Source organism: Takifugu flavidus, chromosome 16 (assembly GCF_003711565.1).
Source record: "Takifugu flavidus isolate HTHZ2018 chromosome 16, ASM371156v2, whole genome shotgun sequence".
Taxonomy (NCBI): Eukaryota; Metazoa; Chordata; class Actinopteri; order Tetraodontiformes; family Tetraodontidae; genus Takifugu; species Takifugu flavidus.
The window spans coordinates 7106055-7122075 of NC_079535.1; the positions used below are offsets into that span (position 1 = coordinate 7106055).

A 16021-nucleotide genomic window follows, 5' to 3' on the forward strand; every position below is an offset into this window, starting at 1 on the left:
TGTGGGTGGCTTAATTAAAAAAAAAATCAAAAACCAAAGTTTTATCTGTCTGCATTTCTGGGGAAAAAAAACTAAATAAATGAAATATTATTGAAGCTCAAACCTCTTGAGTGATCTTTGGCATTGGGGCAGATGTTTCAGCACAGACGACCGACAAGATACTTGAGGCCCGACAACTCAGTGGCATTTTTCAAAGTGACAAAGTATCACCAGCCTAATTCGCAGCACATAAAATAAATAATTTGTCTCATGCAATCAAATGCTCAATATATTTTGCGGGGGAACTTTGCCTCCGGAGCTCCAGATGATGGATGAACCAGCAGAGGCCGCCTTGCGAAAAAACCCAAAAAACCTCGAAACAAAACCGAAAAAACGCGCTGCCAGCCAGAGACACCCCGGTTCTGTCCCTAATGAAATAACTCCTCCCGACAGATGGCAAGTACCACTTTCCTTCTGTTACATAATTTAAACTGATCCCTCTAATTGGACAGTGATTCATGTTATCAGCCAGGGAAGGTCAAACTTATCTCAGTGAAATCCTATTAGGTTCTGACGAGGATTTGTTTATGCTGGGGGAAATTATGAGCATGAATCCACCAAAAAAATGAGTTTTAAAATAATGATTTTTTTTTACTGTTTTGTTTTACATAAGATAATTATTATTAAAAGCTAATTATGTTCATCCCAACATCTGTGGATGAGTTAGTTAGCGTAGCATACTAAATTATACCTTCAATCATAAGAACCATGAGAGTGATCCTGGCAATGAGGCGCGCTTGGTTTCCATCCCAATCACAAGGGCTTCAAATACCCGTCGTACTCTCTGGTTCAGCCAAGCGCCGTCCAATCGGCTTCACAGTTTTCCAGTAAATTCTACTCCAGTTAGTCTACTGTGCTGTTTTGCCTGCAAGCTGTGTTGATTTTTTTCTTTTTATTGTTGTTGATTTCGACTCTGGAGAGGAATGTTGCTGGGATTATTGTTTTGCTTGACTTTCGGCAATAAAGCCAGTGTTTTCCGCCCCTGCATACTGGGGTCTAACATTGAGCTCAAACTTAACAAGAGCAAGTTACATGTTAGGACATGTTTTTAAAGTTCTTGAACTGTGTGTGTGTGCTTAGAATTCTGTTTGCTGCAAAAAACCCCAACAAGCTTATCAAAATTCTTTTGTATACAGATGATCACACCATTTTTACAGGTTACTTCCTGTCCCAGTCACATGACTGTCACCTGATTGCCACACTGTTGGTGTACTTCACTTGGGGGTGTAATGAGTTAAATAACAATTGTGACTGACATTTATTTGGGCAACTCTCAAAGCTAAGCAGCGACATGCTAAAACCAAAATGTGCTATGCTATTTATAAACCTTGGCCTCCCGTCGGATCTTTCTGCTTCTTTAAAGACTTTAAGACCAGGCGGGCTAACTGAACTGGTTAAAGTCAGCAAACAGGTCGATATCTGTGCTGATAGAAAAGCCCAACTCTCTGTCAACATTCAATGCTGTTGTTTGCCTAAGTAGACGTGTCACCTGCAGCTGAGAATGATTTGATCCCACCTGTCTGAACACAGCACAATGATCTTGACCTCTGACCCTTGATTCTTCACAGGTGGCATCCAAGGAGAGCTCCCTGTTATTTTCAATGTGTGATCTAACGATTATTCCCGCCACTGATGTGAGGGTTTCCTCGGGGAAACGGTGATAAAAGGGGTGAAGCCATGCAGAAAGCTCAAACGGTTGAATGTCATGACTGATTACGATCCTGACCCAACTTTGCTGCTCCCAGGGAGGAATTTGAATTTATTCAGACGGACGCTCAGAAGGGGCCGGGTGTCAGCGATCACGCCCAGTGGCCACTGTTGGGAGTGGTTTGCTGGTCTGGGCTGGTTTAGATCTCCAAGTTCAGCTCAGCTGACAGATGAGGGACCAGCAGGTGCCTAACAGGATGAGGCTGGGCGGCCACGTGGCCCAATACGGATTACAAGCAGCGAGAAGAAGGTAAAGAGATTAAACTCCACAGAGCAGCTTTTTTAACCTCGCAACTGTTGTCACACCATGCAGAAGGAGACTCCCGAGCCAAAATTCCACCGGTTCGCCATCTCTCATTCCTCTTTTTCTATTCCCTCCTTTGTTTGTTCTGCTCATCCATCCATGCAACCACCGTCACAGGGACTCAACGGTGTCCACGAGCCTAAATCCCTGCAGGACTGAGCTGGAGCTGGGACAGAAGTGGACAGGACAACCTGAAGACTTTGTGGTCACCCTTGTGAGGGGACTTTTTCAGTCTGTCTCAGGTTTATTAGGTTTGCAGAACTTCTCTTTACAAATGACAGCTCAGGACTTGGGAAACCTCTCGAATTAGCCCACCATGCTCCTGAAGGTTGGACTGTTCCTCACCTTGTGTGTGTTTGTGCTCCAATCAAGTCAAGCCAAAGGTAAGAATCCTGCAGACTTTCTGGGCTCCAAACTTATTTGAGAGTTTTTAATCTAGTCTGAGTCTTGATCAGAAAAAAAAAGTTCCATATCTGAACTGTTTGTTTCATGTAGGTAGATTCACAGAGCTTTCCTCTCTCTTGCTCTTCTACCTGTGAGATTATACTGGCAGGGGTCTAATTAAGGCATCGGCAACTTAAGTGATGGTAACGTCATCCTCTGCTATATCGAATTAAGGTCTCTCTCGTGCTGGCTGATGCAAACATTTGACTTTTGCAAGCACCTCAAACAACCAGGGAGCCTTTAAAGGCCACAGATATTCACTGTAAAAGGGGGAGCAGGTGATAGCGACAGCAGTAATACTTGCGCCTACGGTCACTTTGTGTGCGTGGGTGAGCTCATTATCCTGAATGAAACAAAAGCCATTCTGTTCCCAGTGTTGCTGGATGCTAATCTCTCCTGGCCCTACAGCGCGGTCTTTCTGTGGCCGCATTGGAAATTATGACCCACCATGACCCCCCCCTCGCTCAGGCCTCCCTTTCTATTTCCGCATGTGCGGGTCGGGCTTCCCGAGAACCCATTCAAAGCGCCGCGTCGGCACTGATGATTTGGCTACATTTCAGGCTAACGTGTGGACGTGGTTTATAATTGGAAGGTGTGCGGAGAGAATGAGTTCTGCCTCGCAAGGCCAAACTGGGAGATATTTGCCCCAGTGCGTGTCACTGGTGTCAGGCCAACATTTGGAATGAAGAAAAACAATAGAGCTCGTTGTTGATGTCCAAGTGTAACGCTGATTGTCAGAGTTTTTTGTCTTCCCCTGCACCGAAAAGCAAAAGAGAAACTGTTCGTAATTACTTCTTTGTCATTCAAATTCAGTGTGAATTGAGTCAGATCTCACCACTCAAGAAGGTTTTGCTCAAATTATGTGCACCCTGGCTCTCAGAAGTTGTGTGTCAATATAAGGGCTGCTTTATTATAAAAAGCGCCCTGAAGGCTTCCACCTGACACTACAATGAGTTCCTTTCTTCCACACCGGTTGCTAACTGTGTTGTTTGTCGCTCTGACTTGCACAATAGTATAGAAACGCCTCCCTGTAATGACTAATTCATTCTCTTGACTGAGGTGATCAGGAAATGAGGTCAGCTTTTGTAACGTTTGCAACACGTCGCTGAGGTCTTTTGTAACCTGATTTTTCACATGCTGTTGCTCACCTGGATGTTTATTTTGGTTCTTTTGGGCTCTGCCGTTTATAACTCGCCTTGTTTCAGAGCCTCGGTGCAACAGAGGCACCCAAAGGCACCCAAAGGCACCGCGGCAACGGTTCCTTTGAGACACGAGAGTGTTCTTCACGCACTCCTCTTCACACCTCTTGGCTCTTTGCCACCGTGGGTGTTTTCTTCTTCCCAGTGAGAAATGAGCATCTCAGTTTTTTTAAAAAAAAACAGTGACATTTAAGGTTCAGGAACACGAGAGAGCCGAGGCATTGCGGTAAAAACTGGATAAAATTATTCATAGTGCACGTCCGTGTGACACTGTGACCAGTTTGGAAGAATCAAAAGGGAGTGATTGGATGTTTATTATTTATGCAGCCATCACCGCTGCCTCTCCGCCGCAGCAAGAGTTACTCTGTGATGTTTTTCAAAACAACCCAGCAGGGTTTTAAAGCCAACAAGCGCAGATGGATCTTAAATTCACTGATAAACTGGTAAACAGATCAGTTATAGTGTAAATTGTGATGAATGCAAATGTTGTGACGGGGCAACGGTTCTGGCGTGCAAAACAAGGTCTGGACGCCCGAATCCTTGGAGATGTCCACAGACCTTCACCTTGAAGAGCCCTCTCCCAGCACAGGGATGGGTTGTGACCACACCTAAATTGATCTTTGTTGAGTTCATCAGTGTTCAATCAGTCTTTCCACAGAGGCTCTTATCATGCTAGCGCTCCCCATGGCAACAGCTCCGCATCCAGTTGATGCATCGTATTTATTACACTAGCAGAACATAATTAGCTCCACCATTGACCAAGGACATGGGCAAAATACATCAAAATCCCAGTTATGGACCAAAAAGAGAGAAAGTGGGCTGGGAGTAGAAGTGGTGCTGAGACATTTTCAGAGCACCTTAAAGCTAACTTAAGCAAGTTACCATCCCCCCAATGTTCAGCCCACCTCTTGAGGGCAACTTCCTCCCTGACAGCCCGTGTTCTCCATATGATCCGGCGTATGTACTAAACAGACAGTAAACAGTATTTTTTTTCTCTCTGGAGTGAAACTGGACCCCCAGGATCACAGCCATCGAGGCCTTCCTTACAAATTTTTTGATTCTGATTCACAGACGTCTCCAACCACGGTTTACCGGGACTCCGGGATGTAAAGTACCGACATTTCTTGGATGTCTCCAAACCAGCGAGGCACGTGGCGGCACGCTTTAACCACCGGCCGAAGAGGTCGCCAGTGTTTGGCTCAGGGGTCAAAGTGTGTCCCCAGGACACGATGAAGGAGGTCATCAGCAGCCATCGCACATATTACAAGCTGAGAGGTGAATTCAACTCCGAATTTCCCCGAAGGTGTCAACGTTCCTGTAGATCTCCTCGGTGCACAGACAGCACATGTGTAAACATGCTAACTGTTTAGGAAACAGATGTTTCCCTTCCACAATTAGGCTTTTTGAAACTGTTGCTCTGATGCATTTGAAGAAAATTGGTGGTGCGCTTTGTTCAGAGAGGATGGTTTGTCGGCGACTTCTGCCGCCGCCGTCGGAGGCGGTTAGCCATTAAAATACGGCTGCGACAGCTGCGGCAGCAGGCAATTTCCAAACAAGGTTGGTTTCATTTGCTGGCGGTAATCAAATCGTTTCCTAAATTAGTTTCGCACAAATTTCCCACAGGCTTGGGGATATTGGACAATGTGTATTTAGTTTCTCGCACTGATGCAAATAAAACGCAGGGCACTGTAATTTCAGGTGGCGTCTTTGAGCTCAGCCTTTTAATATTTCTTCCTGTTGGATGCACAGTTTGACCTTTACCGGAACAGACGCTGCTGCCGCTCCATTTAAATCACATCGGGTTGAAGCAGTTGGCGAATTAATGAATGTTTTAATGAATTTTAGGGCGTTCATGTCGCAATAAAGGTGAATTAAAATGTTTTTCCAAGGAGACACACTCAAATCTCCTATTTTTGCCTTTCTTTACGTCTTTGCAGTTTGTCAGGAGGCGATTTGGGAAGCATTTAGAATTTTCTTCGACAGGGTCCCGAATTCTGAGGAATACAGAGCTTGGGTCTACGCCTGCCAGCACCAGAACCTGTGCATGGATGACCTGGCGCAGAACTTCAGTAGCTCCCAGGAGCACCAGGACGTGGTGGCCAGAGTGAGTCCACAGCCCATGTTCATGTTCTGCTGTAAACCTGCAGCAGCTTACCGTCTGTTTCTGACCTGCAGAGAGTAGCCGAAGGAGGCGGCCTCGAAGGGTACGTGCCAAGCTCCCGAAATGATCTCATTTACTTGACTGTCCCTCAGCTAAACTGCGATTAAATCCTGCTTTTTAGGTTTGCTACTTCAGGGCCAGGAAGAGAATGTGAGTTAATGGAACACTAATTCAACTTTATGACTTCGGCAGTGATGAGCTAAAGTCGTTGTTCTCTCTCAGGCAACTGGATGCAAACAGAGCTTACAACCAACGCTGCTGCAGTAAGTTTCCGAACTCCATCCAACTTACTGCAACTGTAATATCCTTAAAAACGGTTCCTTCTACCTGACAGATCATGGAAGACCCCGACGCCAAAAAAGAGAAAAACGAGGAGTACATTGTTGAATTCAGGGTCACCATCGTGGACCCCGAGTACAGCAAGCTGCTTCGTGACCCCGATGGTCCGCAATACAACGACATTAAGGAAGAACTCACTGCCAAGGTGACCTTCGACTTCAGAGGGCTAGAAGACACTGTAGTAATATTTTGGGAGATGACGCTAATGGGCTTTATTGTAAAACTCACCCCTGATTAAAGTTCCTTTGTTATTAAAGAGCTGAATGTTGCCTGTAAGGACTCAGATAACATTTCAATCTTGCAGCAGTATTAAAGGTATTATAAGATAAAATCCATCTCATGTTGACAGCCAGTGCGCTCAAGAAAATAATGCAGCAAACACGTGTGTGCTTGGGTCTCGTTTCTGGGTCTGATACATACGTGAGAGAATTTCTTGTGTAGTTTATCGCTTTAAAGATTTTTAGGTATTTTCTAAGGAGAAATGCAACAACATCAGGGGTTCTTTTTAGGTGAGAGCCAAATAAAGCTCAGGACTGTTTTCTGACACATGAATTATATTTTCTTGCTTTTTCTCAACAGCTAAGTCGTGTACTCGAAAAAGTCCCAGGCTTCAAGGAGATCCGTGTTTTGGGATTTCGGTGAGCTGATCGTGAGACACACATTTTTCCATTAGACCTGCCATTCAGGATTAGATCCGAGTATTCCTGGTTGGGATATCAGAAATCTCACTTTCTTGACTGCGGTTTGCTCGGTCCATCAGCTTGGAGGACGTGTCTGTACGTTATGCTGTGGTCTTTAACGGAGAGACCGAGCTTGGCGATGATCCCGACATTCCGCAGGGGCCAGACAAGGAAAGGGACGAGGACGCTAATGCCCCAAAACTGAAATACATCATTGTCAAGGCCTTGAAACAGGATCCGCTGCTGCCGTTGGACATTCAGACGCTCAGCTTTGAGACCGGTGAGCATCATCTCCACACAAGTTTAAAGACTTCTTGACATATAAGGTTAAAGCTAAATGTTTAACTGCTCTTCTTCAGTAGCCACAATCTATCCTGCGGATCAGTTTGGTCGGGAGGACATCATATCTGAGGACACCATTGTAGAAACACTCGGGGAGATTGTTCCGCCCACTCAAAGTTTCTTACCCACTGTGGCGGCGATACAGAACTCTTTAGAAAGTCTCCACAAACTGGAAACACACACTTTTTTGCCTTACATCCCGAACATCCTCCCAGAGGTCACCCCTGCTGCCACAGAGGCTTCTTTATCGGGACTGTGGGAACAGCCCGAGGGGACTGCAGAGGAACCAGCTGATGTAAGAACACTGGAAACTGTCACAGGACGGGGTCCCGGAGGTGAGACTGAACAGGAAGAGCACCTGACTGCAGGTAAAACCCCATCATTTGGCTTTATTTAAAACAAGGGTGCAATAAGTTAATCGAATCGAATTGAAGGAGCCAAAGTTTATTGATTAGCTGTGTGTATGATTGTGATGCGGAGATATTTAGAACCTCTAAAACAGGAGAAAGTCTACCCATATTTAGCACCCTTTGATCTATAAAAAAGACTGCAATGATTGGACAGAATGGAAAGGCGACACAATGAAGATGGTTGGAAAGTGCTCAGCAAACCAGCTCAGTCATTTGTGTATTCACTCAAACCTGGGAAGCAAAAAAGTAATTTCTTTTTATGTATAAATCCATGTCTCATTTAGCTCTCTTTAAAACCACGAGCTCCCGAGTGACCCTAGTCACTGAATGATCGATACCCAGACGCGCCATACCTGCATGGGGCATTTCTCAAAGGAGGTGGAGACGTAGTTACCCAGTGATGAGACACTTGCAAAAGAGGGAAGAATCTGTGTGGTGATAACAAACAGCAAAAATATTTTGGAGTAATTTACTCACTTTTCCAAACCAGAATCATGTGGAATTATATCATCAGTATGACGGGAGACCTGTGAAAAAGCTAAAAGATTATGAGAAATGGTGTTTTTAGGTGGCATTTATGATCACGATGAAGACTGGTGTAATTTGATTAAACACAGAGTGAAGCAGGAGGAAATACTTAGCCTGGAATTTTCCAAAGTTCACAAATCTGCTTAGTGGCGCTGGTACAGCTCAGCTATTGTACTTGATTTCAAAGAACCGAACAATTAGCGGGATGGAACCACCTGAGATCCTACACATTAGCTAGGCTTTCTGGACTGAGAGTAGAAACACTGTCTTTTATATTAGCATTGCTTGTGTATAAAATGTCTAAAAATAGTTAATTAATGGACTCTAGAATGTAAAATCAGTGACATTCTATTTCTGTTGGCCTCACGCTAAAAACACCATAAAAATGACATCATACCAATTTGACATTATCAATATTTTCTTTCAATTTTCTCATGTGTTGTACTTACAGAACCTGATCTTGGAGCTCCTGTGGGGCAAACTGAGGACTCGGCGACTCCAGCCACCCAACCAAAAGATGAAACTCCGTCCACGCTTGCTGAGACCGAGGCTGCGGTTTTTACCATTACTGAGATGTCAGTCGCAGGATCTACAGCACCAGCCTCAATACCCCCGGCCTTGGCAGCTCCAGCTCCAACAGCTCCAGCCCCAGCAGCCCCCTCTTCGAAGGCACCATCTCATGAAGACGCTGTCCAAGGCATTGACCCAGAAACAGAAGTGGAGCCTCTGCCGCCGCCTTCAGAGGATGGCGAGGACTCCGAGGGCCGAGGCCATGGAGGGCAGAGTGGAGTTAACCCTGACGTATCGCTGGAGAACTCAGACATTCAGGAGGACGTTGCTTCCAATCCCAACGTGATGGAGGCAAACGTGAACGAACTTCAGGAAGAAGGGAGTGGTAGCGGCTTGGCCTCGGAGTCTGACGAGGGTCCCTATGAATCCACCGCTCCTCCATCTTTGCGACAAGCCAGCACTCCTCTGACCAACATAGTGGATAACAACCAAGAGTTAGTGGTTTTCTTTAGCTTAAGGGTCACTAACATAATGTTTTCTGATGACCTGTTCAACAAGAGCTCGCCAGAATATAAATCACTGGAGAATACCTTTCTGGAGCTGGTAGGTACACTAGCATTTGTGCTGGATCTTTGGCTCATGCATGCTACATTGTCATATTTGTTTGTGTTATAGGTTAACGTTAAAGTGTGGGAAAAGTTTGAAGGAAACTTTTGCTACTTTACATTTTAGTTTAGGACAATCTTTGTGTTGTTTAGTTGATGTTTAATCAAAATGTTGTTCTGCACACGGGAGAGTGCACCTTATAGGAAGCCTTATGCTACGGTAAACAATTATACATTAATATACGTATATTTGCATGGTTTAAAAAAAACGTGGTAATCCGTCGCCAAATTCTTCATGAATGTGCAGTAATATTACAAACTAAGCTATATAGTTATTGTGTTTCACTCAGACACAGCACTCTGGGTCGAGAAACTCGCCAAACCCTGGAGCTTCCAGTAAATCGGGGCCTAGGAGACAGACAACTTTAGCCTCCATACCGGTATTTTCGCTTTCCATGTTGGAACTACCTCTCCGATGCCTCAGAGAGCTTTTGATACCTTCACTAACCTTCCTGCACCACAGTATCTAACAATCAGATCGTCGCTAACATTACTGACACCCTTGGCTTTAGGGTCTGCTTTAGCATCAACCCACTTTGTGGCTCTTTTGTTCTGTGTTTTGCCTTAATGTTTACAAATGTGCTAAAAGTTGGGAACTCAAATCGTGATTCCAGTGCACCCAAGTGGACAAAGACTTCCAACATTGTCTGTGGACTGGGTGGAAATCTGAGCAATATCCCGATGTTGGGCTTTTAACATTAATCTGATTTTGATGTGCTCATGCGAAGCTATAGATGCTCCTTGTTGAAGGTGTTTTGTACTAGCAACCATGGATATTATCATATGTTTTATTTTAGAAAATCCAGAATTTATTTTTGTATTTTTGTCTGTTCTCAAGAAGACTAACCTGTTTGTTGGAAGCCTTAAAAACAAATCTGCAGTGTAAATAAATCGGCGTACAGCAGAACAACGTGACGAGCGAGAGTTGGGCAGCTTTGTGAAATTTGTATATCAGGAAACTGGATCAATTTTGTAGATGTTACAGTACAAACTAGCCAGGGAAGTTTGGAATCATGAGACTTGGGTCTCCCTTAGTCATTGTAGGACTCAGAGGTTTTTGACTTGTGCTAAGAAGCTTTATGTAATTCTGGTAACACACACACACACACACACACACACACACACACACACACACACACACACACACACACACACATTCTGCCCTATAAACGGAGCCAATCTGCTTAAGCCACAGTCAGTTTTGCTTGGACGTTAGCATGCATGTTGCATCAATGGCTGCTATAATGCGCTGGTTTACACTATGCAACAAAACTCAAATAAAAAGCAACAGCCGACAGTTTGGAGACATTTTCTGATCACACATTCATGTGAAAACTGCTACTATTGTTGCCATTTTTCCTCTTCCCTATCATGTGGCAATACATCCTTTATCTCTCCTCAACGTTGGAAGTTGGCCTTAGCCGCGGTCTTACAGGTGTGACACCAACCCAGCACCTTTCAGCAAGGGTCACAGCAGGAAGAGTGGTCTCAGTTTCAGATTACCCCAAGGGCATGGGCATATTTTTAGACTTGCTTAGATTCACAACGCTACATAAAGGATTGATGGATATTGGATTTGTGCATTTTCTGTCACGGAGGAAATGTGAGCTACGGGAGCATGTGAGGAACAAATGTTCCAGATTTAGATCTATAGCTGAATGTATGCTTTCAGAGTAATTTATTATCCATTTTAGTTGTTCATTTCCCACACTGCCACTTGAAAGTAACACTCCATCTCCAATCTTTAATGGTTGCCCAAACTGTGGTCTCTGCAATTCTCCCTATTAATCAATATATTTAGTCCCTCGGCAAAAGTAATGTGGCCAGATGTTTGGAATGGTAAGTATTTGCATCTGCTCTCTGCTATTCCAACCAGTTATCCTTTAAATGGGCTTTTAGGGACAGTTGGGAGCAGATATTCCGAACCGGTTCAGTCTGGTTACTGAAAAAGCAGAAAAATATGCAATGGATGAATTGTCAAATTGTATCTATTCTGCAGCCCATTTAAACGGACATAATGTCTAGCAGGGGAGGAGGCCCCATTTGTAATGCTCTACGCTTCTTCCCTCGTATATTACTCAGATATTTCCTCATATATACGCTATATATGAACTGTTAGCTTCCACTGGCTTGCAGTCCCCAATGTTCCCCACCCCCTTCTCTCACTCCTGTACCTACTGGTTTGTGAAGCAACCTGTAAAAATTGGACATGGAGTTTGGAACTGATTTAGCATAATAGCATGCCGGTCAGATTTCTTCTTCTTGACATGAGAGAACAGATGTTTCCAAAGACATGAACCAGTAGATACAGATGAGCCCTGACGTGGCGTTAATGTGGCTGTCGGTGGCGTCTCTGCCTCTTACAAAAGCTCTTTGAGCAGAAATGTTGTTGTGCTACCATCCACTCTAGAGGCTGAACCGAGGGTTGCTGGGGGTTTGACTTTGACCTTGCGTGGAAGGCAATAGCGCTCCAGATTTGTATTCAATCTGCAGTGAGCTTGTTGTAATTGACATTCGTGCATTGAGACAAATGGCTGACCAAACCACGAGCCTTGTCCAGCTGTTGGCTCGCAGCCATTTGTTCAGGATGTATGACCCCTCTGGCTGGCCCCTCTTTTTTTTCAGAGGCTATTAGCTATATGGAGCTAACCCTCTGTGCGCTGTCTGCTGGTGATAAGGTGAAGTAACCTGATCAGAGAAGAGCTCTTTAAGGTCTCTAATCTCCCGCTCGTCAACCGGGGCCAGCTAAAGTATCGTAATCTCCTCCCTCTGGCGCTGCAGCCGTTTGATGTTTACCTCGTTTGTGAGGAAGGTGGAATGGCCAGGAGGTGTGCGGTCCAGATCGATAAGCATTACTTAAGCTGGTTGACATCCTCAGTTTCACTGCAATCATCAGTTACCCGAAGGTGCAGGACTCCTGCAAGTAGAAACGACGTGCTCCCCCAAATTTACTTTGGGTTACAGAGTTGAGCCCAACCTTATTTCTGGATCAGCATCATTATATAGTGCATTAGCTTAGCGCTGGAATGGATAAAAGTACAGTGGCTATTTTCTCTACATTTTACTTGTAATGACATTATTTTTTATGATCTTTACTGCCTTGTTAGTTTAGCTTAATGAGCTCAGCGACTAATTGTACTGTATGAAGAATGAAAATAGATCTTAACTTCTAGCCATAGGAACTAGGAAGAACAGAGTACTAAATTAGCATTATTCAATGCTAGCTTATTAACTTTGAAGAGGCACCCAACATCTCCATGGGGATAATTTATAAATAAGATTAAAGCTGCCATTCCAGTACATTTTCTTTGTAGGGAAGCTGCAGTTCAAACAAAGTTTGTATGCGTTCTGCGCATCAGCACTTAACGTAAAGTCACTGGATGGTCGCTGTCGCTTCATTCCCAGGATTTATTTTGGATTTGACGTGTCTTTGTTGCCCTGCGGGATGTCCGTAAGCTTCTAACCAGTGAAAAATCTGTCATATCTGGACAATAAATACATTTTCGTGTGATTAGTGAGTAACGACTGATCTTGAACGTGCTGATGTGGGTGGCACCAGATGTGACGCGTGATGCTAAATTAGCGCCGTCCAGTGTCCAATACAGATCCTCTTGATGGTGGTTGCGGTGTGCCGGCTGCCTGTGGACGGCATGGTCAGGGCGGTGGTTTTAGGTTTCCAGGAAATTCATGAAAATGTATAGACCTTTTGAAGGGGAACGATGACCTCAGCTTGACTGGGGAGGTCAGACCCTGAGTCTTCTGCGCTCCTCTCAGGAGGATTCAGGTCTCTCTGACTGACACCAACAACATTTCATTAACCTAATCGCCCAAGTGGAAACTTCATGTCCCCGTAGACTCCGTCTTTCTCCCCACTGTCTTATTTATTTTTTTAGTACGTTAGACAAGAAATGGTCAAACTGACGCAAGAGAAATTGATCTGCTTTTGTCGTCTGACCCCCCCCCAACAGCTTCTGCCGTATCTGCAGTCCAATCTGACCGGATTCAAGCAGCTGGAAATCCTCAACTTCAGGAACGGCAGCGTGGTGGTGAACAGCAGGATGAAGCTGGACAAGCCGGTTCCGTATAACGTCACCCAGGCGGTCCACTGTGTACTGGAGGACTTCTGCAGCGCCGCCTCCAAGCGGCTCGACATTGAGATCGACAGTCGGTCTTTGGAAGTCGAACCAGGTGAGGCGCTGGTTCCGGCCTTCCTCTGAACCCGCTGGGAGGTGCTCATGGTGTCATTGTTGCTCTCCTGCCCCCCCCAGCCGACCAGGCGGACCCCTGCAAGTTCCTGGCGTGCAACGAGTTCTCCCGCTGCGTGGTGAACAGCTGGACGGCGCAGGCAGAGTGTCTGTGTGACCCGGGCTACAGCACCGTGGGGGGGCTGCCCTGCCAGAGCACCTGCGAGGTGCAGCCCGACTACTGCCTGAATGGAGGCCTGTGTGAGATCATCCCCGGGCACGGAGCCACCTGCAGGTATCCAGAACCTCCAGAACACGCGAGGAGACAGGCAGGAGCACAAGCAGCCGATGGTGCTGATGAGGTTAAACAGAACAGGAGAACCGGATCTTTGATGGGAGGAGACTCGTTTAGACCTAGATTAGATGTGGAATAATCCAGATGTGATACGGACTCTCTCTCTAGACGACTCCAACATACACCACATGTCTGTTCTCTTGTGTCGCTCCTTCCCACCTACCTTACCTCCCCCCATGAGCCTGGTCCTGCTCAAGGTTTCTTCCTGTTAAAAGAAAAATTGCAGCCGGTACTCTTCTCCGTGGGGCTGACAGGATGTGTTGAGCACATCTGGACCGTAAAAGAGAGCCTGTGTGTGTTGGTTTGGGCTGTAGCGCTCACTCGATGGTGCGTTCAAAGAAAACGCAGAACCAGATTTTCAGATAAAATACTGAGATGATGATAAACTGTCCTTTTTACCAAATTCTTCAGTAAAATCTGTCGAGATCGGACCAAAAGCTGACTCATGTGAAAAAGAGTGTGGACGTTAAGGACATTTGAAACAGATTAAACCCCCCCTGAACTCATCACCAGCCCTTTAAAAAGCCCGAGATGCTCATTTATGCTAGTTTTCAGGCTGAGTTTATTAGTTCTGCCCTTTTGAGGCGTGTGACATTTTCCTCCGTGTCCTCTCAGGTGTCCCGTCGGCAGATACTGGCACTTCCACGGCGAGCGCTGCAACGAGCTGGTGTCGCTGCCCGTGGACCCCCCGCTGATCACAGCCTGCCTCGTGGGCAGCCTCTGTCTGGTCTGCGCCGTCATCGGCGTTTTAATCTTCATCAACAAGAAGTGCTCAAGCACCAGAAAGACCGTCGCCGTGGTGTGAGTACGACACCCCCCACCCACCCCCCACCCACCCCCACCTTCACCTTTTCAGGTTTTTGTGTCGCCATTTCCCCGTGACGTCGTCTCCTTTACGTTGTAGGCAGACTCTGGCGCCTTATGCCTTTGAAAACACCCTGAGGGTCAACCCCGTGTTTGAGAACGATGACGGTGTTTTGACTCAGGTGTCCACTTTGCCTTACGCGCCCAGTCCCGCCTCCTCCCAATCCCAACGCTCCGAGCCGGAACATTATGAAATTGAAAATATCCGTCTGAGCATCGAGGTACTTTGTGCTGCCGCGCGGCTCAAAAGACTAACGACTAACCTCAAGCTGCGTAGCCGCCTAACACCACGGCGTGGCCGCCATCATTGCACGCTCTTCTAGCGTTCCCTCCAGCATCCCCGAGTCGCCTCTGCTCCTGCGATACGCTCTTTCGTTCAAATGCCAATCACTCTGTGCCTGTCGTCTCCACAGATCCCCCGGCAGCTCTACACCACCAGATCCGAAAGGTTAATGTCGGAGATGGTGGACTTCCACCACTTTATCCCACACAACGAGGTGAGGACCCCCTTTTGTTCTCAGCGAGACAGTTTCGAGGAGCCCACTCTGTGTTTACTGACATTCACGTCGATATTTTTCAGCTCTATGATGTTTCCAAAGGTAAAAAAAGAGCTCTTTAACTCTTGTCTCTCATACTAAGCAAATCAGTTTTGACAAATTCTATGCGTGGAAGGTAAAAAAAAAAAGACCTTGAAATGACCTCTAATAATCGCTGCTCAGTCTCCAATACTTTGCCGCCGTTTTGATTTGATAGGAATCTCGGGACTGATCTCTGGGAAATGATCTTACTTTTCCCACATTTCTGGGGTGATTCCAACTGAAATGATCCTTTTTCACCCCCCCCTCCCACACACACACACACCCCTCCCGTCTTTTCTTTCCAGACGTGGCGACGACCAAGTGAACACAGACACAGGTGCTGCGTCTTGCGGCCGTCAGACGACTCCTCTGACGTGACGGTGGTGTGAGGAGCCGACGTGTGGGAGGGGGCCCGGTGACCTCGGCCATCCCAGAGTGGTGCTCACTACCGTTGATAGTGATTATGTCTCGTTAGCCAGACAGCTGCAGGCGTGACAGCGAACTTAGGTGGTCTCGAAGTGGAACCTGATATTTATTTCCCGTATTATACAGTAGGAACATTTCCTGCTTGGCAAAGGTGGTTGTTTCCCTCACAATGAGGTATTTATTATGTACAAATGTTTTAAGTTTAGACAGTATAGAAATCCTCCCACTTATCGCTGTCATTTATTTTTTTTACACATTTGAAAGGAAATAAATGTTCTTTTCCAAT

The 16021-nt window shown here is 45.8% G+C and overlaps 1 protein-coding gene across 7 annotated transcripts; it reads left to right on the top strand.

The window, feature by feature from the left end:
* Positions 1 to 1430: 1430 nt before the first annotated feature.
* impg1b (interphotoreceptor matrix proteoglycan 1b) lies at positions 1431 to 16019 on the top strand. 7 transcript variants are annotated; one of them, XM_057059280.1, is made up of 19 exons: positions 1431 to 2433; positions 4765 to 4968; positions 5631 to 5797; positions 5869 to 5897; positions 5976 to 6004; positions 6077 to 6117; positions 6189 to 6338; positions 6773 to 6831; positions 6954 to 7153; positions 7233 to 7583; positions 8605 to 9266; positions 9619 to 9708; positions 13297 to 13516; positions 13597 to 13807; positions 14483 to 14668; positions 14772 to 14952; positions 15145 to 15228; positions 15312 to 15330; positions 15615 to 16019. In XM_057059280.1, exons 1-19 carry the CDS (start codon positions 2367 to 2369, stop codon positions 15632 to 15634), a joined length of 2970 nt encoding a protein of 989 aa, XP_056915260.1. In that variant the 5' UTR covers positions 1431 to 2366; the 3' UTR covers positions 15635 to 16019. The 7 variants fall into 7 exon arrangements, 6 of the variants coding, with proteins under 6 accessions (XP_056915260.1, XP_056915257.1, XP_056915259.1 ...); XR_008954342.1 differs by lacking the exon at positions 14772 to 14952; XM_057059277.1 differs by having other exon boundaries at positions 15145 to 15330.
* The last annotated feature ends 2 nt before the right edge of the window (positions 16020 to 16021 follow it).

What these genes read in the sequence shown, in the direction of transcription:
- impg1b (XM_057059277.1), top strand. Translation starts at nt 2,367, where the DNA reads ATGCTCCTGAAGGTTGGACTGTTCCTCACCTTGTGTGTGTTTGTGCTC. An exon ending in CCAATCAAGTCAAGCCAAAG is followed by an intron (nt 2,434 to 4,764) that starts GTAAGAATCCTG and finishes TCTGATTCACAG; the next exon opens with ACGTCTCCAACCACGGTTTA. An exon ending in AGGAAGAACTCACTGCCAAG is followed by an intron (nt 6,339 to 6,772) that starts GTGACCTTCGAC and finishes TTTTCTCAACAG; the next exon opens with CTAAGTCGTGTACTCGAAAA.